General features: G+C 34.1%; 2 protein-coding genes across 4 annotated transcripts; both read left to right on the top strand.

Annotated features, from left to right (window-relative positions):
- Positions 1 to 3951: 3951 nt before the first annotated feature.
- On the top strand, positions 3952 to 9566 carry LOC117323865. 2 transcript variants are annotated; one of them, XR_004531840.1, is made up of 4 exons: positions 3952 to 4450; positions 5539 to 5646; positions 6015 to 9406; positions 9440 to 9566. XR_004531840.1 is itself a non-coding variant. In XM_033879368.1 (3 exons), the coding sequence occupies exons 1-3, from the start codon at positions 4256 to 4258 to the stop codon at positions 6183 to 6185; spliced, it is 474 nt and encodes a 157-aa protein (XP_033735259.1). In that variant the 5' UTR covers positions 3952 to 4255; the 3' UTR covers positions 6186 to 9566. The 2 variants fall into 2 exon arrangements, 1 of the variants encoding a protein (XP_033735259.1); XM_033879368.1 differs by having other exon boundaries at positions 6015 to 9566.
- Positions 9567 to 11907: 2341 nt separating this feature from the next.
- LOC117323862 (basic leucine zipper transcriptional factor ATF-like 3) lies at positions 11908 to 21698 on the top strand. Of its 2 annotated transcripts, XM_033879364.1 has the most exons (5): positions 11908 to 12059; positions 12097 to 12152; positions 19675 to 19884; positions 20484 to 20591; positions 20857 to 21698. In XM_033879364.1, exons 3-5 carry the CDS (start codon positions 19675 to 19677, stop codon positions 20998 to 21000), a joined length of 462 nt encoding a protein of 153 aa, XP_033735255.1. In that variant the 5' UTR covers positions 11908 to 12059; positions 12097 to 12152; the 3' UTR covers positions 21001 to 21698. The 2 variants fall into 2 exon arrangements, with proteins under 2 accessions (XP_033735255.1, XP_033735256.1); XM_033879365.1 differs by lacking the exons at positions 11908 to 12059; positions 12097 to 12152 and adding an exon at positions 12830 to 12937.
- The last annotated feature ends 67 nt before the right edge of the window (positions 21699 to 21765 follow it).

Genomic DNA, 21765 nt, shown 5'->3' with positions numbered 1-21765 from the left:
GTGCCGGTCTTTCACCTCCGAGGGTGAAGGTTTCCCGCTATTACTTAACAGTACGTTCAGAGATGTTCACAGGATGTATACCCTTTATGTGATTTTGTGAATAAAAACGCATAAAAAGAACTAGAAATAGCAGAATCATCGCAGCCATTGTCTCGTGAGAACTGGTCCCGAATCTTTATGGATAAGGAAAGTATTTTTTTTCTGTCTAATTTACTGAATGTAGTAGCTCTCCCTTTTTTTCGGCTGCAGACTAAAGTCATCGGCAGCATATATCCTGTTACCCAAAAGATATTTTGATGATGCATTTGCCACAGTTTCAAATGATTCTGGTTTAACTTCACGACGTTAAGGGGAACAGTGTGTGATGCATTTTGGAAATCGAGATACATTTTTTCGGCATAGCCGTATAATATTCTTTTGGACCCGAATATGACGCGACAGATGGCGTTACTAGTCAAGATGTAGTATGTGATTGGTCAATGTAGCGGAAAATGCAAAATGCAGATATGCCGTTAAAAACGAAACAAAGTTAAGATTGAATGCAAACTGAATAAGTGGATGTACATGTATCTTTTGAAATGACACACTAATAAAATTATATTCCTGATTCAAATGCAGTCTTATTATCACCAAGCATGATTCAAACTCAGAGACTTATATACTAAATATTAGTATATAGATCTCAAACTGATATAATTTTGTTATCAATTTATTTCACCAGCAGTTTTTACATTATAAATACCACCAGCAATAAAACTATGCCGTTTATCTTTTTAAAGATATTTCTGGTTACTTTTTTTATTTATTCTGATATGATAATTTATTGTTTGTTTCTGTGTAATTCATGATTTCCTCGCTCTATTGGCAATAATTTAAGAATTCAGTTCGATATCAAAAGATACCTTCGTTATTTTGATGACTAGGCCACGTAGTGGATGTTCGTTTCCTTGGCGATAGGAAGATGTCATTGAGGCAATCCTTCTATAACGCTAGGTTAGTCTTATGAAATTATTGTTGATTCTAGTTGTCAATTAATATTTTGGTATTTAATTAAGCATTGATGTCATTTTTTTTAGTTTCATCGGCGTAGTGGATTCTTACAGTTTGCAAACAAAATTTGTTTCATACCCCGATGAAACTAAAAAAAAATTGACATCAACGCTCATAATTAATTTTTGAAAATGATTTTCTAATTTAAAACATGTTTTATGTACAATTTTACTGGTTTTAAATGGGATTCTTTTTCTCAAATCAATACGCAACGTCAATTGTCGTATTGTGACGTCACAGTTTTCGCGCCATTCTCGGAATTTCTTTCATAGAAGAATGAAAAGAATTTTTCGACCAATCACATTTGAGTATTTACCATGAAAACAAAGAAAAAATAATTATAGTTAATTATAATAAATTAGAAGATGATTTGATTTCTCTATCCCTCTGCATTGAGTGTCGGTTCCTGGAGTTCCCTCCAGACTTGATATAGATTACCGTAAGTTAGTACACACAAACTTATTGGCTTCAATTGCAGGTCCTACTTCTGTCTTTCTTTTGTTTTATATATTTTTCGGCATAGCCGTATAATTTTCTTTTGGCCCCGGATATTACGGGACAGGTGGCGTTACTGGTCAAGATGAAGTATATGATTGGTCAATGTAACGGTAAATGCAAAATGCAGATATGCAGTTAAAGATTGAATGATAGCTGAATAAGTAGATGTATCTATTCAAATGACATATTAATAAAATTATACTCCTGATTCAAATGCAGTCTTATTATCACCAAAAATGATGCAAACTGATATAATTTTGTTATCCGTGCTGAAACGCATTTATTGATTAGTTCGTTACTTTATTTCATCAGCAGTTTTACATTATAGCCACCAGCATTAAAACTCTGCCGTTTATCTTTTTTCGGCATAGCCGTCTAATTTTCTTTTGGCCCCGGATATGACGCGACAGGTGGCGTTCTGGTCAAGATGAAGTATGTGATTGGTCAATGTAGCGGTCAATGCAAAATGCAGATATACAGTTAAAAACGAAACAAAGTTAAAGGGACCTCACGGTAAACCAATATTTATTTTGTATTTTTTTATCATATTATTGGGTATATCTTTAAAAAAATAACCTTCTGAACAATGACCATTCGAATTCGATGATGTATGTACATAAAAACATCAATTATCAATTATTAAAATGTTATCACTCTGAATATGCAAATTTTGTGACATATACGATAAAAGCATGCGCACAATAAACTAAAACACATGGAAACAAAAATGGCTTCCAATGTGAATCGACTGGGGTTGAAAACGATAACAGCTTCCGCAATGAAGAGAATAATAGGAAAATTGGTCAAACACAATCCTAGAATTAAACTTGGGAAGCAGTACAATAGATTGTAACAGTTCAAACATGAAAACAACAGTAATACGGACGCCGCTCGTATTCTGCTTGATTGTTTGATAGTAGGTCATGATAATCTCGGTAATATTTACACAAACTCGGTAATTTTCACACAAACTCAGTAATATTAACACAAACTCGGTAGTAGCTCCACAAACTCTGTACTATTTATACAGTCTGTACCAGTACATCGCTACTGTCACTATACTATATATGAACAGTGTTTACACTTATTTACACATAAATATGTGTGCCGTAATATTTATTACAGAACGTGTTATTTAACATTTAAACCACTGTGTATAATATCGTTATCCAACTAACCCAGAAGGAATATAGATATCGCCTTGTAAACTATCGTGTGTTTGTGTTGCCACGATTTCAAAACAGTCACGTAATGATCTAAAAATAATTTCCGCGCTAAATTTAGAGGGGGATTCCCAACTAAATCGAGTGGTCAAGCTGGACATAGGGATTGACTGTGAACCTTGGAACAGCACAGAAACATAACTGGAAAGGAACAAAACGCGTACATTCAGTGAAAATTGCAACGTTTTTACCGTGATGTCCCTTTTAAATTGAATGCAAGCTGAATGCATTTTGTAAGTGGATGCATCTATTCAAATGACACATTTGCAGTCTTATTATCACCAAAATGATTCAAACTGATATAATTTTGTTATCCGTGCTGAAACTGCGCAATTATTAATTACATCGTAGTTCGTTAATTTATTTCACCAGTAGTTTTACATTATAACCACCAGCATTAAAACTATGCCGTTTTATCTTTTTTAAAGATATTTCTTGTTTTATCCTGCGTTGTAGAGTTTATAAAACATTAAAACCTTCCAAATCGAATACGATTGTGTCGAGGTTAAGTGTATTGTTTTAGGAAGGGCTTATTTTAATGATAAAATTGACGGGATTTCTTCTTTAATTGACGCTCATTCCATTTATTTACCGAAGTATCTGAGGTGATATAGAAGGTATTATATCTATATGGACATTTAATGCTGGTCAAACGTCCATACCCTGCAGTTCTCCTAAGAATTTCATGTTCACACAGCAGCTAAAAGTCATTTAAACCAGAACAAATGTAGTCTTACATCATGTCTATTTTACAAGAAGACGACATAGTACTTACTCATCACGGAGTCTGTGAAGCTTATAAGAGTTATTCCCCCTTAAACGTCTGGGTCACGCTCACATGACCCCCACAGCTGTAAACAATCTATTACGCTGATCGACACATATAGATTTGATTCAGATTTAAATAAAGGCAAAAACGCGAATTTTGGAATAAGAAAGAATCAGACGGTATTGCGTAATTGCTTGATATAGAGATAGTATACCTATTTATTCCGGAACCTTCTGGAATCGGCCGGTAACTGATGAAGTCATAGTCATGTGTACTTTGCTCACTAACAAAATTCCGAATGTAGTCGTTGCCCACGTTCATTCAAGATGTCTTTTCAGTAGGTGTTTTGTTTGGCAGTCAGTAAATCGGCGATCATGTTTATCTATATTCTCACCATTGAATAACGTTGTGTAATAGAATATAACTTATCTAAATAGACTACGAACGTGCCTGTAGACATATGCGCGTAAGGGTATTACCTTTTCTATAAATAGAAACGGGATTGACCGATATATAAATAGCAAGAGAAAAATTCGAACTCATTTTTGTGAATACCATTGACCAGGAACATACGTGAGTGTATCCAATATCTACTTGAATGTTTTTGGAATATTTGACACTACTCATCGATAGGCGTCCATTGTTCTAAGTGATTTAATTTAACTTAATTAATTAATACTGTTCATCAGTGAGAGGATACTATACACGGGCTAGGATGACTAAGGAATTTGAAAACGAACAGGTCTTTGTAGACGACGAGAGGCTGGTCGAAGCACAGAGAGTAGCGATGGAAACCGGAATTCTTACCCCTCTGGTTAAGGAAGAGCTCAAATATACGATATTGTCTCGGAGGGAGGCGGACGGTAAAGATCGGCTAGACGTAACGTTTGATGACCCACAGCAATACCAGGTATGTATTTAATGTTGGCTTACCCTGAAAACAAATTAATGTGTATCATACACAGTATTTATTGATTAATTCATGATTTCATTCCCACCTGATATGGACTGTTAGCCTTGATTTGCCAGAGGTATTACATATAGGCAGTCAAACATATATATAGTCCTATGTACCGAAAATTCCATGATATTAACTATAGCGAAGAAAATCTAACAAAATATTATTAAGAATGTATTTCTATGTAGCGGTTGATACTTCGATAGATAACATTTTATAACGAAATAATATAACGGAATAGTAAAAAAACAAAACAAAAAACAACCCACACGCATGCTTTGAAAAAGACATGTAAATACAAAGGAATGTGTACTGACCACTCCCTCTATTTATCGAATATCAGATTGCATATATTGGGTGGATTTTAAAGAGCAGGGTGGTAAGTGTGTTCTGGAATGCAACGCACGGGACAGAACGAAGAATATTAGTGATCTATTATTATACATCTAATAAATCTATTTTCCTTTAATGTTCGATAAGTCAGAAGTATTGATTATAACCCTAAATTAACTTAGTCTATCTTAGGTTAATATTGTAATATGTAAAAGTATTTCGTCATTAAGTATCGACATTGCGTGTCCAGATCTTTACTGTATACATATTTTATAGAAATCAGTTTTATTTCGTTATTTTATTAATTACAAACTTTGTTTATATTTATGAAACGGTGAATAAGATATCTATGATATCACAATAGTGGTGCTGTTTGTCGGTAGAAATGTCAATGATATCAGTAAAGAGTTTTGTTTATTTTGTTGTCAATAATAAAATCGTCTATAACATTAGTATTGGGTTGTTTTCGATAGAATCTCCTTTGTTTGTCCGTAGAATTGGCTATGATATCAGAAAAGAATTGTTTGTTTGCCCGTAGAATTGTCTATCAGTACACAATTATTTTTTTGACGATAAATTGTCTATATTATCAGTATACGTTTTTTTTGTCGATAAAATTGTCTATAATATCCGTATAGAGATTGTTTGATTGTCGATAAAATTGTCTATATCATCATTTAACATATTATCTATATGTATTTAATCAGTTAACTCGAGAGGAGGTGGAGAAAGTGGCGAGACGGCGACAGCAAAACAGACATGCTGCCAGGCGATTTCGTCAGAAACAGAAGCAAACGTCGCACGAATTCATTAAGGTTGGGTTATATTAAACATTGTCCAACATACATGTTATCTTTGTCTTCACAATTACACCATACAGTTTTTGTAAAATTCTTGGAAATGTAATTTAAAGATGTTAAATATCTGTCATTGATGTCCTCTTAAGCTGTCTTATTTAACACAATACAAGCCTACATGTATTATGAAAAATGTCATGAAAAATATCTTCCCGTAATATTAAAGCATTGTCATGTCCTTTTCTTTCAAATGAGCTTAGGCTACTTGAGCCTTTCAATGAAACCCAATCACCACAAGAATATCAACTGTGTCCGATCACAGCCTTATCAAGAAGGCACTATTTGGAAAAGCACGATAATTCAAATAACATTATTTTCTTCTTCAGAAAATCCAGTTCCTGGAGTCTGACAATACGACATTACGGTCTGAGCTTGACAAACTAAAGCGAGAGAAGGACGAGTTGCAGAAAGAACTTCACGCTCATCTTCTCCACTGTCCCACCCTCGGGCTAGACGACGCCCAGATCTGGCAGAGGCGTCACTGCCTCGAACAATAGTAGATCGTACACAGCTTTGTCAGACGACCACATACACATTTGTGGTGCTTTATTGTATGATATATCGCCTTCACCCTACCAAGTGGTGCTCCACTCTACCAAGTGGTGCTTCACCCCACTAAGTGGTGCTTCACCCTTCCAAGTGGTGCTTCACCCTACCGAGTGGTGCTTCACCCTACCAAGTTGTGCCCCACCCTACCAAGTGGTGCTTCACCCTACCGAGTGGTGCTTCACCCTACCGAGTGGTGCTCCACTCTACCAAGTGGTGCTTCACCCTACCAAGTGGTGCTTCACCCTACCAAGTTGTGCCCCACCCTACCAAGTGGTGCTTCACCCTACCGAGTGGTGCTTCACCCTTCCGAGTGGTGCTTCACCCTACCGAGTGGTGCTCCACTCTACCAAGTGGTGCTTCACCCTACCAAGTGGTGCTTCACCCTACCAAGTTGTGCCCCACCCTACCAAGTGGTGCTTCACCCTACCGAGTGGTGCTTCACCCTACCGAGTGGTGCTTCACCCTACCGAGTGGTGCTCCACTCTACCAAGTGGTGCTTCACCCTACCGAGTGGTGCTTCACCCTACCGAGTGGTGCTTCACCCTACCGAGTGGTGCTCCACTCTACCAAGTGGTGCTTCACTCTACCAAGTGGTGCTTCACCCTACCGAGTGGTGCTTCACCCTACCAAGTGGTGCTTCACCCTACCAAGTGGTGCTTCACCCTACCGAGTGGTGCTTCACCCTACCAAGTGGTGCTTCACCCTACCGAGTGGTGCTTCACCCTACCGAGTGGTGCTCCACTCTACCAAGTGGTGCTTCACCCTACCGAGTGGTGCTTCACCCTACCGAGTGGTGCTTCACCCTACCGAGTGGTGCTCCACCCTACCAAGTGGTGCTTCACCCTACCGAGTGGTGCTTCACCCTACCGAGTGGTGCTCCACTCTACCAAGTGGTGCTTCACCCTACCGAGTGGTGCTTCACCCTACCGAGTGGTGCTTCGCTCTACCTACTGGTGATCCACTCTACCAAGTGGTGCTCCACTCTACCAGGTGGTTCTACATCGAAACAGCTAAAGCGACAATTATATATGTAACGTGACAAAGCCTGTCTAAATCAAAAACTGTGTTCAACGTTACAAAATATGTCTACATTGTCTGGAACTATGTCTTAAGTGACAAACTATGTCTACATCGACAAAAAACTATGTCTAGCGTGTCAAAAATATGTCTACATCGCCAAAATTATGTCTTACGTGTCAAAAATATGTCTACATCGACAAAAAGCTATGTTTAGCGTGTCAAAACTATGTCTATAATGTCAGGAACTCGTCAAACGTATCAAATTATGTCTACTTCGACAAAAAACTACAAGTTAAATGTCTAGCGTGTCAAAAAGTGTGTACATTGTCAAGAACTATGTCAAACATAGCTTATTATGTCTACTGCGACAAAAATCTGTCTTGCGTGACAAACTATGTCTACATCGACAAAAACTATGTCTTGCGTGACAAACTATGTCTACATCGACAAAAACTATGTCTTACGTGACAGAACTATGTCTACATCGACAAAATCTATGTCTTACGTGACAGAAATGTATCTACATTGTCAAGAGTTATGTCTAGCGGAAAATATGTCTACACAGATATATCCTTTGTCTAAAATGACAACGTCCAAATATCGAGAGACAAAAACATTGTCTAAAGTAACAAAATCATTGGACATGGTTATTAACTATGGCTAGCTTGACAATATCTGTATTGACAAACTATAATCAATATAATAATCTAATTATCAGACTCTATCTGCAGTATCATAATTGACAAATATCTCCAAATGTGTCTACATTGAAAAAGGTCTACATGGACCACACAATGTCTACATTACTGTATGAACAACCACAGTAAATGTAGTACAATGTATAACCAACTTTGTTGATATTTTTATGTTTAAATGTTTTACATGTATATACACTCTAGCGTTTATATTTCCGATGTCTAAGATGTGTTTGTTATGGTAGTGATTCCCGGTGTGTTAATGGATTGCTGTCACATAGTGTTGTAAAATGTATGAAGTGCAAACCTGTTATATATATATATCATACGGCACGCATGTATATAGTTTATATGGAGGGTATTATATAGATATGTATACAGTTATATAGTTAGGATATTATACATAGTAATATATAGATACATGTACATTGTATTACAAAGTTGCTTATACTGTTATACTTCATACAAGTACGGTGTATTATATTGATAAAAATAGAAATGTTTTTAATCATGTTTAATCATGTTAGGACAGTTATACAGAACTTATATAAATATGTATATTATCATGTTATGATATCATAAAAATATATATAAATATGTATATCATGTTATTATAGCATTAAAAGACATATACATATTATCATTATGTTAGGATAGCATAAAATGATACTATACAGAAATTTTACAGAAATTATATAAATATTTATATCATTATTTTAGGATAGTGTTTAGAATTTTTATATTTGTATAATTGTAAATATGTGCATGTATATAATTACTATGTTAGGATAGTATACAAAATGTATATAGATATGTATATAATTATTTTAGAATAGTGTTCAGAATGTTATACTTGTATAATTGTAAATATGTATACATGCATATCATTACCATGCTTGGATATAGACAGTGGTATAAATAATTATACAGATGCATTCCATTGAAGTATTTACCCTATACAGTATTGTAATATAATACTGATTATTAAACGTTCATGCGACAGGTCTATTTTATATTTATATATGACATTACTGAATACATATCACTACATTTCCCGCGATGGATTAATGCCCAATGATTCCGTTGTCACCACCCTAGTCCGCATTTGAGATGGCGGCTTAACCCAGATATATCTATAAACATGTGTATGGTTGGTGTCGTCGTGACCTAGATTTGTATGCCGGGTGTCGTCAATGAAGTAGAAAACGCTTACTCTTCCGGAACACCTGGTCTTATTATCGTTGTTTTTACTTGAGTCTTCATAGAAATATATATATATATTTATATGCATTTTTCATCTTTTAATCGAGTTTCGATTATGACTTCATTATTTGTATTCATGTAAGTCATACTACAAGTTCATGCGATGTATTGAATTAGTATTGCAATATTAGGATTATATACATGTCATCACCTGTTAATAAATAAATGATTTAATTATCTACACGGTTACGGTATTAACATTATATCGTACATTACGGGTTAAGCTGTAGCACTTACTGAGAAGCTTTGGTGATTCTGTCGTTTTTATATATGTGTAACTATACCTAGAATCATTTTGATTTCATCTACTGTGATATTTCTGCCTTTTTACAATAAAATATATCCCTGATACTACCGTTGTTCGGTCCTTAATAACACGTGTTTATGTCATTTGATGTAATCCGAAAACAAACACCAGGGACGGCACACCACTGGTCCCCATACCAGTATTCTGACGTCATAACCAAACTCGGTTAAAGTGTTGTCGGCCAAAATATCTGCCATACAGAAAACTTCATGGGATAAAAATGGTCTTTTCTCGATAACTGTTTTAATCGTTATATAATGCATAACCTTAACGAGCGGTCCGGTGATACACGATTACAGTTATTATTTGTACCAATGGTACGAAAGAGCAACAAAAACACGAATCAAGGGTTATGTATTGATTAATTAAATTTACTCGGCGAAACCCATCTGTTTCATAACATTGGTTGTGACTGAGTAAATACTATAACATTTGTTGTGACAGAGTTAATACTTTAACATTGGTTGTGACAGAGTAAATACTATAACATTGGTTGTGACGGAGTAAATACTATAACATTGGTTGTGACTGAGTAAATACTATAACATCGGTTGTGACTGAGTAAATACTATAACATTGGTTGTGACTGAGTAAATACTATAACATTGGTTGTGACGGGGTCAATACTATAACATTGGTTGTGACTGAGTAAATACTATAACATTGGTTGTGACTGAGTAAATACTATAACATTGGTTGTGACGGAGTAAATACTGTAACATTGGTTGTGACGGAGTAAATACTTTAACATTGGTTGTGACAGAGTAAATACTTTAGCCTTGGTTATTTAGGATTGTCTACAAATATGCATTTTGCAGTTATGTCTACTTAAACTATTTGAGAATGAATCACAAATAACAATACTCGGCAATATCATACAATAGATTCACTGTGTTATTGCTTCAAACAACTAGCAAATATGGAAATTTCCATTCTTCGACTCAGGTTATAAATATTATGACTTCGACTTAGATTTCGTCATGGATATAAATAAACTCATCTACGTGTTGAATATCATACAATACTGCGTAAAATAAAAAATACCAGGAAGTTAAACAATTTATATCTTGGGAGACGTCGCATATATGTAATATGTACGTCTCTGATATTTTGTCATTCTTGTATAACAAACATATTCGCTATATCAGTGTGCATTTGTTACAGTTTGACACATAATCAGCCGTAGTTTTAAACCGTAGCGGTGTTTATTTATAGACTTTCTGTCTATAAGAAGGGGGATAACTCCCATCATAGATTTAGGTGTGTCTTTATTGATCAAACTTATTAACCGGCTTTAACCGGTTCAAACCAGCCACAACAATGCGGTAATTCTAAAAACAGATATTTATGCTTACGATAGCAAATTACCCTGTATGTAAATATTATATAAGAAAAAAAAAAAAAATGAATTACACCTTCATGCAGAGAACTAAAATTATTAAAACAGATAATTATGCTTACAAATAGCAAATGTCGCTGTATGTAAAAAAAAAAAAACCTAAAAAAACCCCAAAAAACATCGTATTACACGTTGATGCAGAAAACTAAATTTTTTAAAACATATATTTATGCTTACGATAGCAAATATCCCTGTATGTAAATATTATAAAACCCATTGTAGAACACGTTCATGTAGAGAACTAAAACTCTAAAAACAGATATTTAGGTTTATGCTTACGATAGCAAATTTGCCTGTATGTGAATATTAATATTATATAAAAAAAAATCGTAGTACACGTTCTTGCAGATAATTAATAAAAAAGAATCATCAAATAGAGCTGAGAATTAAAGCTGGAAATGAGTTGAATTGAGACTATTATTTCTATCTGAACTTAATTGGTGTACTCATTAATTGAGTAGTTTTATAAAATATGAAATTAAATTACGGCTTTTGGTAACAAAACACAATGTCATCGCCACATATTTTATTGTAGAAAACACAGAAATATTACAATTAATTAACGTTTTAAAACTACTGAAAACTTCTACGTATTAAGTGATAATTTGGATATAATTCCCTTTAGTATAGTGGTTGACAACATTCCATCATGTTAATATTTCAAACTATTTATGTAAGAACTTTATCTTGAACGATATCTAACACAGGCATGATAACTAGAAATACGCAAAAAACAGTACAGGAAGATAGTCTGTCCACAAATTAATATGTCATAAATTAATGTCGTATATGGACCAATGCTGTCGAGCGAAGATAAGAAATACCGGTTTAATACTGGGGTTATCCATACATACATGTAGGTATATACATAGACTGTGTAATGTAGGTCAATTTGTATGCTGTATAATGCTAGTAGTTAACTATTTACAGGTAGGCGGTACGTGTGCTGCAGGCCTACTGATTGACCTCTCTAATACTGGTAGGAACCGGTGTATACCGGTCACTGTAATGGAACCTGTTTAATAGGATAATTTCTAAAAATAGATATTTCTGCTGACGAAACAAAATTACCTCCCTTGATATTAATGTAGTGTTAGTCCGTGTCATGATTTCAGAAAGTGGACAGACATTCTCTTGTTCTTGGAATTGAATGAATTCTACATGTATTCTCTTGGTCTTGGAATTGGATGAATTCTGGATTTACGTCTGAGAGGGAATTATTTGATTCAATGTAAGTAAAATGTATATATATCATGCTATGAAAAATGTTTATTTTATCTTCGAGAGAATGTTATGTGTATGTACATTTGTATATCAACTATGTTTTTGATATCGATATCGTCAACATCGTCAACCAGAATAATATTATTAGCCAGCGGAAGTACTATGTTCGGTGTACAGGTAGAGAATCCTTTTGTTAAACATACCAGTTTAGGGAGTAAGAACATTCAGAGCGAAAATTTCATTGAAACAAATACATTTTACAAGTGTGGGGCCTCAAAAGAAGATTACCGCATATATATTTGTATTTAGAGATCTATTTAAAACCAAGGCAAGGTAAACATACAAGTAACAAGAGTACACCAGACAAATAATTCCCTGTGTTGTCCCTAGATGGCGCTGTTCAGGGTGAAGGACAGTTTATCACACGGAAGAAGTTAAGGAATTAGTTAAAGACGAATACCCCGTTGTCAAGGGTTACCAATTAAAATAAAGTTGCCTTTCACTTTGCGGAACAAAACCAAATTCCAAAAGACTTTCAACCAAATGAATTATCCAAATCTTCATAAAGACATTTTTATACATTCACATACCCATTCAGAACATGGTAAATGCCAAAATTGCCTTTCGCAAGCTATATATAGACCGATAATGACGTCAGCAGAATAGTTGCGGTAAATGAGGATACCCGGATGTACCCGTGTCATATAAATCCACGTAGTCTAAGCATCTCTTCTATAGTTGTTAAATCATAGGTCAAGACCGGACACTAAAGGATCCGTATCTACATTATACGTAAGTGCTTTTTTCATCATAATTTTCTCTTTGATAGTTACTAAAATTATATTCAATTTTGATTATAATTGATCATGATTTGAACGGTTGCCTTTTTGTCTATTTGTTTAACGTCATATTTGTAAAGAACAATATATAATTATATATTCTTAGGATAGGGAAACCGGCTTGCTATCAGAGGATCACCTACCGTATTTACAACGAAATGTATGATTTAATGTATTTCACTCAGAATGAAATATTTCAAATAAGGAGAAATGCTTACTTGTATTCAGTTACGAGTAGGATTCGGAAATTTGTACAAGATGATCAGCTAAAAACTTCTACAAAAGTTTACAATAACTGTAATACTTGAGGCTTGAAATATAAAGCTTTGTGTGATATTGTATTAAAGGAATATCGTTAGATAATAAACTATATACTGAGAATAAATACACCACTGAAAAATCTCACTATATAGAAAATACACCTATGAAAATTTCCTTAATGTGCTGAGTACACAATTCTCCATAAATAAACCTTACGAACTTTAGTCAAGTGCGCATGACCATAAACTTACTATATTGAGCAAACTAATACGTCGACGTGACGTAAGGAGCACGTGATAAGATTGTGCAAACCCACAAATTATATGAATGGCGAAATTCAATTGACTATCAATTAAAAGTGTCTGATTGAATTGCATAGTAAAATTAAAACCTACAACCTAAACTGCAACCGTAGTCTCTACTGACCGTCGGTAACTATGATATGCTTTATCATAAATCTACAATTAACATAAAGTTCTACCGACAACAGGTAATTACGGTATGTTTCGTCATTAATCAACAATTAACATAAAGTTCTACTGACAATAGGTAATTATGGTATGTTTCGTCATTAATCAACAATTAACATAAAGTTCTACTGACAATAGGTAATTATGGTATGTTTCGTCATTAATCAACAATTAACATAAAGTTCTACCAACAATAGGTAATTACGGTATGTTCCTTCATTAATCTCAAATTAACATAAAGTTCTACCGCCTGATGGTCGTTACGGTATGTTTCGTCATTAATCAATTATTTACATAAAGTTCTACCTACAAAAGCATTATAGTGTGTTTTGTTTGGCCTCGATATGAAAGTGGTGCATCTATATTTAAGACAAAAAAACCCAACTAAAGTATCAATCCGTCTGGTGAATCAAACACTGTTTTATTTGAGTATGTATATTATTCGTTAAGCCCATCGTGATTACATACAGTTATTGCAAATGATCTGCTAATTAATAAGATAATACATGTTTTCATAATATCACCCTTTTCCTTAATGAATAAAATAGATAGAATTATACTTCAGTCATATAAGTGAAAGCTTCAGTAATAGTAAATATGATTTGATGATAGAATAACTCCGGCTTTTCAGACCTGAAAGTTCAAGTATCGAATATGTCATATAAGACAAAATGTCAACTAGCAAACAAACTCTCATAAAGGGCTACAACTATGTCAAAACTATCACAAATGTCATAACAAGGTCACACTGACACAAAGTGAAAAACATTATCATATAAACATGGTCACAACAAAAGACCATAACAATGATACCCCGAAACTATCAAAACCTATTGAATATTGAGTTAATCTTGTGCTCTGTTATATAAAATAACACTATAGATGACGGAGATGGTTGTTATAAAAGACAATAAGACAATCTTGTTTAGGTTAGGTGGATGAGACAATCTCGTTTAGGATAGATGGATAAGACAATCTAGTTTAGGCTAGGTGGATAAGACAAACTGGTTAAGGCTAGGTGGATAAGACAAACTGGTTAAGGCTAGATGGATAAGACTAACTGGTTAAGGCTAGGTGGATAAGACAAACTGGTTAAGGCTAGATGGATAAGACAAACTAGTTTAGATGAGGTGGATAAGACAATCTGGTTTAGGCTAGATGGATAAGACAATCTCGCGCTAAGGCTAGGTGGATAAAACAATCTAGTTTAGACGAGCAGGATAAGACAAAGTGGTTAAAACTAGATGGATAAGACAAACTGGTTAAAACTAGATGGATAAGACAATCTCGTTAAGGCTAGGTGGATAAGACAAACTGGTTAAGGCTAGGTGGATAAGACAAACTGGTTAAGGCTAGATGGATAAGACTAACTGGTTAAGGCTAGATGGATAAGATAAACTGGTTAAGGCTAGGTGGATAAGACAATCTAGTTTAGGCTAGGTGGATAAGACAATCTAGTTTAGACGAGCAGGATAAGACAAAGTGGTTAAGGCTAGGTGGATAAGACAAACTGGTTAAGGCTAGGAGGATACATCTTTATTTTGTAGCTATGATCATGCCGCTTCTATTCCTATAGAGTTAACAATGAGTCGAATATGGCGACCGTTTGCTTCTAAACGACGATCCCAAACTGAGATTAACAAGGAATCACTATTGAGGTTTTGGATTGTGGACAAAACATGGCAATTGGGACTATATGACCAATTCGAAAAAGTCTGCAATACTGTGTTACGAATCCAACCAACCATGTTACCTCCTCCTGAAATGGTGTCATACGCACAGACAAATCCAATGCAAATTGATCGTTCAGAATACCCTCGTATTACCAGGAATGTTTTTGGAGACGGTAACTGTTTTTTCCGGTGTATAAGTTACCTGTTGTGTGGTTCCGAGGAGCTGCATGCGGCTGTGAGGCACTGGGTAGTGTCCAGTATGTCCGCTCCGGACGTTGGAATGTCACTAGCCCGATATGTCCATAGTACTAAAATGAATAGAAGAGGAGTATGGGCCACTGACCACGAAATTATCGCTACAGCAAAACTTCTCAAAACTGATATCTTTGTGTTTTCTAAGTATGCTCGTGACTGGAAATGGATGGAATTTAGATGCAATCGAAGACGGCGAAACATTCCCAAAAGGTCAATATATCTACATCATTATCGTCAATGTCATTTCAAAGTAGTGTTTGCTGTAAGGCGGGCCGAACAACAGGCAACTGTGATAAAATCAGATCGTTAGTAAGGACAATTTTGTTCTGTAACGTTTCATTACTGCGATATACATACTGTATGGCTGTGACGTACACTTTCACCATTGTGGGCAATGTAATTATGTTATAAACACACAGAACAAAAGAATCCTGAGCATCACAATAGTCCGTAAGCTAGAATCTTGTTTAATTAGTTTTCTGTCATGCAGGTGAAATATACATTGTATAAGCTATATGAAGGTTCAAGGATTTTGAATGCCTGGCATTTTTTGTCTTTTCCTTAATGATTTTTTAAGGAACTTTCCGTGTATTTTTCGAATTTATCCTAGATGTGTTTCATCTCTAACTAATGAGTGTAATGAAATCGAAATCTTTATTCGAAAGTTATCTTAGCGAAACCAAAATGAGATATTCTTTAATGCATCATTATGTTAGTTTTGAATGATAGAATGATATTAATAAATCAGTTTAGTTGTGTAATCCACGACTAACATACAATAATTACTATCATTCATTAAATTTTTTTTAATTATTGTACAAATATATACAATAGGATCAAATAACAGGCTTAACCTATATAAATCTTCTCCAGGTATAAAAAGATAATTCAAAATATAGATAAATATGAAAAATTGAGCAGATCAATATGATATAGTTTGGTCAATATAGGGATGTCATATTTGTACTGATAAGTTGTTACTGGTTAAAGGGAGGTAATAACCTCATTTAGATTTGTAGTATGTATATATAAAAGTTGATACCATTATATCTATTATAAAACAAATCAAAGAAATATTACATGTAGCTGTTGTTGGGGGTGTTTGAATGACATCAAATCTCGAATCTATCAGCACAAGAGTCTCTGGCTTAACTGTCCATTAACTCCTCCACTAGCCCTCCACCCAGGTGTGCTAGATTCAGACTGCTTGCCTAACACCTCGACACAGCTTTCGTGAATGTACATTAACAAAATGAAAATGTATAAATAAATATTATCAGGTACAAATAGTACAAAAGTGAATTGATTAAATGTAGAAATACATAAATCAATTAATCTACGAATTAATCTGAGAACTAATCGATGAAGTAAGTTGTTGGTACAATGTCTATACACTACAAAAATGATATTTAAAACAATAGAATATTTAAAAAACATACTATACCGTATATATTTTGATTTAATGAGTCATAGCGTCTAATGAGTAAAATTTCGTGCCTATATTAACTACAGCGTACTGATATTATTTGTTACAATGTACATTTATTTTTTTCTGAAAAGTCCAGAATGAGAACAACTATTGTAGCTTATACATACATCTATATTGACTGAAGTGTTATAGTGAAAACATATATATTGTCATGTCCGCTTTACTGTGTATTTATTCTACAGGAGTTGTGACATCACTCAGTTTAATTTTTCAATTGTATAAATATTTATATTTTTAAATGAATTGTTTAAATTTTTCGTCCACTCTTATTAAAAAACCTACCAGAGTATATTTATTCATTTATTTATTTCCCCCAATGTTCAACACCCTAACAAAATTTATGGTTTCTTCGTAAAAGAGGTGCCATGTTTATTTTTATGAGTATGAAAAAATGCTTACATTCTTTCCAATTGTAGATCCTATTTTACTGTAAAATGCGATTGGCGCCCTACGAATCTAGAGCCCGAACAATTATTTTCAAAGTAAATTAAAATATAGGAACCTAAACTTTAGCCTTTCATGCATACATCTTTAACGTAAAAAGGTAGCAGAGTTAATTGATTTTGAATTGCTTATTCCATTCTTTATGTAATAAAGTCATGCTGCATGTTTTCACATACCAATAATCATTGTAGCGCGTGATGTGGATCAACTGCAAAGTGATATGAAATAAAGTTGTTAAAAAAGTATTGAAATATTATGTTTTGTTAACGAAATAGGACATGCAATCATCTTCATATTCAACGAGTAAGCTCGTATGTGATGCGAACAAAAGCAGATATTTAGCTAAGCAATGGTTGCAATGAAGTATGTAACCGTTAAAACAAAATGTATATAAATTTGATAATGTGGTTCTTTTTGTAATCGGTAAAGGAATGATCATCGTTGTAGATAGATAAATTTCAAACTGAAATGTGTATATTATTTTAAGGCTTATGAAGATAAATTCAACCCCGATAATATGTAAACGGTTATGAAATTATTATACAGAAGAAATCATAAATATTAATTATGTACAAAGTAAGAAAATTGTTATATATAAATACATTGAATAGAAATTACATGTAAAGAGTAATTAGATCATTATGTACACAATGCTATTTAGTAATATATAAACGGCTATGGAATTATTATTGTTGTTCGAAGAAGTAACAGAAAATTAAATGTACACAGTTGTTATTAAGTAATATATAAACGGCTATGGAATTATTATTGTTGTTCGAACAAGTAACAGAAAATGATAAAATAATAAGCATCAAAACATACTCAATAATTAAGAGACCTTAACACCATGAAATATATCAAATGTTAACAAAATAAGAAAGTTCTATACACACATAAATATCTCATAAAATAATAAGGTATTGTGTCAAATCTATAATGTGGAATAAATAATGAATAACGTTTACATTGTAAACAATCTCTAGGTTGGCGAACCTGATTAATACACACATACAGATTTTTATAATGACATGCAATGCAAAATTACCTTTTTAACGCCTTATTCTGTTAACCGAGGTGCATCAGATTGCAAAGCTTACATTTGCCTACAATGTCTATGGGAAACAAAGTGTAAAACGAATTCTTAAATAGCTAGAACCACATTGCCAGACACAAAAAGAACTTACCGAATGGACGCCTGGTGATAAAAAAAGCTAAGCATAACCAAAAATACAGAAATAAATCAATTAGTATCAGATAAATGCATGGGCATTACTTTAACAGTTTGATGAATGGCTGAAATCGTCAACTCACTTTAAACCTGAAAGTAAAACTAATTGTTACGAAAAGAAAATCGCGATTACAATTAATGACGTCGGAATAGATAGATTGCACGGTATCATTAACGACGGTTGAATAGTTTGTTAACGGGATCATAAACGACGGTTGAACAGTTTGTTTACGGTATCATTAACGACGTTTGAATAGTTTGTTAACGGTATCATTAACGACGGTTGAACAGTTTGTTAACGGTATCATTGACGATGGTTGAACAGTTTGTTTACGGGATCATAAACGACGGTTGAACAGTTTGTTTACGGTATCATTAACGATGTTTGAACAGTTTGTTTACGGTATCATTAACGACGGTTGAACAGTTTGTTTACGGTATCATTAACGACATTTAAACAGTTTGTTTACGGTATTCTTAACGACGGCTAAACAGTTTGTTTATGGTATCATTCACGACGCCTTATAGTTGGACTGATCGGTTTACGTACATGTACAATGTACCGACGCCTGATATTGGAATTTGGCGGTGTCATTAACGACGACTAGATGATTAATTTTAACAGTAGAATTAGCGACTCTTTTAAAGATGGATTAAAACCTAGGTACAAATGTAATTAGATTTGATAGTGTATTGAGGGACGCCCAGGAAAACAAATTTGACCTACAGTGTAATTATATTTCAGTGTCATATTGTCTAATACCTAGAAAACATAATCACATGTAAACTTTGACACAGTGTGATTGACCACATGACTAGTAATTTCCTTCCATGTATATTGACGATGATTATTATCTTTATATTTTACAGATGAAAATGGCAGTGACAACTACAAATATATGCGAAGATTATGAGAATGCAAAAATTCTCGAGGCCGCTTGTGTTGCCATGGAAACTGGAAGTATGACACCTATAATTAAACAGGAATTACGGTTTATAATACAGTCGAGACGTTTGGCAGAAGGCAAATCTGAACTGTCTGAATTAGATGTCAAATTCGTACCCCCGGTGACAACAGAGGTAAGCGTCACTACGACGGAAACATGACATTGACAACAACGTGATATTACGATGGCGGATTTGTGCCATTTCGACTTTTTGCCCCGAAAAGACGAAAAGTATCAAACCTTAAATACTACTTTTCGTCTTTTCACGCTGAAAACATTAAATTTCGTCTTTTCAGTTAAATTAAATATCATATAGTGTTTTGAAATGTGACATCATCACAACAGGTGGATACTCTTTTACTCTTGGTTATTGTTGGAAAGGACTTAAATAGGTTTTACCTGATGTCCGATTCTTTCGTCATCAGTTTTATGTCAATGAAATTTAAATTGAAAATTGAGAAATTGAACATTAATTAAAACCTGTACTGTTATGCAACAGTGTTCAATTTCTGTATTCCCTATATCTACATTTAATCTATATATTTAAAATATACACTGTATCTACTGCCAATACTTTTTATGTACAATATTGTATATGTAGAGTATTTCATAAAACCTTGAATGTTTGATAATATATATACAGAATGTACAAAATAGTATATGTTTGATTCTTATAAACAATTTTATTTTTATATTTACTAGTATATTAATTTGCACGTACTTTTCTTATAGCTTACACCCGAGGAGCACATTAAAAAAGAAAACAGACGAGAACAAAACAGAATAGCAGCTAGAAAATTCCGGAAAAAACAGACAGCCTCCCTACATAAATTCAAGAAGGTGATGCATCCACGTTACATACATATATACGTATATACGTGTTGTAATCATGTTCAATGATTGATAGAGGAAAACCTATACCTTTATTTTTTGTGAACTTTACTATCAATATGTTAATGTAAGATAAAATAATTCTGCAACATAATCTACCAGGTAATGACGTCATTTATATTTACATCCGAGATATATAGCCTATAGCATACAATGTACATATTGCTGATCAGTGTATCAAATATGATTGTATCAGTTCTGTTTATTGGTACAGAGAATACAGAATCTGGAATCAGAAAACACACGGCTATCATCAGAGCTGACAACACTGGCTCGAGAAAAGCGCAGCTTGCAAGGGAAGCTGCAGTCACATCTAGATATGTGTGGCTGTGTTATTTCCACCGAACTGTTAGTCTGATATTACTCTACATAAAAGGTCCGAAAGCCATGGCAAACTGGACAGATGGATCAGAGTATACATGAAAGGTATAAAAGGTCCATCATGTCACGAGGAAATGGAAGACACTATATATAAAAGGTTCATGAATTCATGAGGACAGACGGTCCGTAAACCCAGCAGAATTGTAGCGGATGGACAATAAACGCATTATTCTCGTTTCGTGTCGCCCTAATCATCAATGAACAATGTAGTGTTATATAAAGTTTATCTTTGAGACCAAAATGTTAGACCGATACGATTTCAAATGTAAAATTGAGAAATGTAATGGTTTCTGGATCCAATTGTAGCTAGCTAGCTTTGACATACATTTAGAGGGAAAGTGCCGATGTAATATTCATTTGTTAGCGGCGAACAACCAGTGAACGCTGCTTATACAGATCAATCAATAAGATCACATTAACTGTATTAGTATGCTGCATCAAGGTCTTTATATACAGTCCTGTTGCAAAGTGCCCACACTTTTGTTTGTTGATTTGCGAAATCATACTCAGTGAATGTTAAAATTTCTGGTCAACGTTATAACGGTGTCATCTTCTGCACACATGAATTCAAGATGGTTTCCCTAACGTCTGGCTTTGCACACGATTGGGAATGGCTGTTGATCATCATTCGTCATATCCTCTATCCATTACTCAATCATATTCAATTCATTTCAATTTTTATTTTGAAGGTGCTATTTACTTGCGTTGTAAATGTGATGTAAACTTATTCCCTACGATGGCA

This window comes from Pecten maximus, chromosome 3 (assembly GCF_902652985.1).
Source record: "Pecten maximus chromosome 3, xPecMax1.1, whole genome shotgun sequence".
Taxonomy (NCBI): Eukaryota; Metazoa; Mollusca; class Bivalvia; order Pectinida; family Pectinidae; genus Pecten; species Pecten maximus.
This window is presented reverse-complemented; position numbering and strand designations above follow the sequence as displayed.

Bases quoted from the DNA above. Each gene is read 5' to 3' on its own strand.
- LOC117323865 (XM_033879368.1), top strand. From the start codon at position 4,256: ATGACTAAGGAATTTGAAAACGAACAGGTCTTTGTAGACGACGAGAGG. The intron at 4,451-5,538 runs GTATGTATTTAA...GTATTTAATCAG, and splicing joins ATGACCCACAGCAATACCAG to TTAACTCGAGAGGAGGTGGA. The intron at 5,647-6,014 runs GTTGGGTTATAT...TTTCTTCTTCAG, and splicing joins CGTCGCACGAATTCATTAAG to AAAATCCAGTTCCTGGAGTC.
- LOC117323862 (XM_033879364.1), top strand. From the start codon at position 19,675: ATGAAAATGGCAGTGACAACTACAAATATATGCGAAGATTATGAGAAT. The intron at 19,885-20,483 runs GTAAGCGTCACT...CTTTTCTTATAG, and splicing joins TACCCCCGGTGACAACAGAG to CTTACACCCGAGGAGCACAT. The intron at 20,592-20,856 runs GTGATGCATCCA...TTATTGGTACAG, and splicing joins CCCTACATAAATTCAAGAAG to AGAATACAGAATCTGGAATC.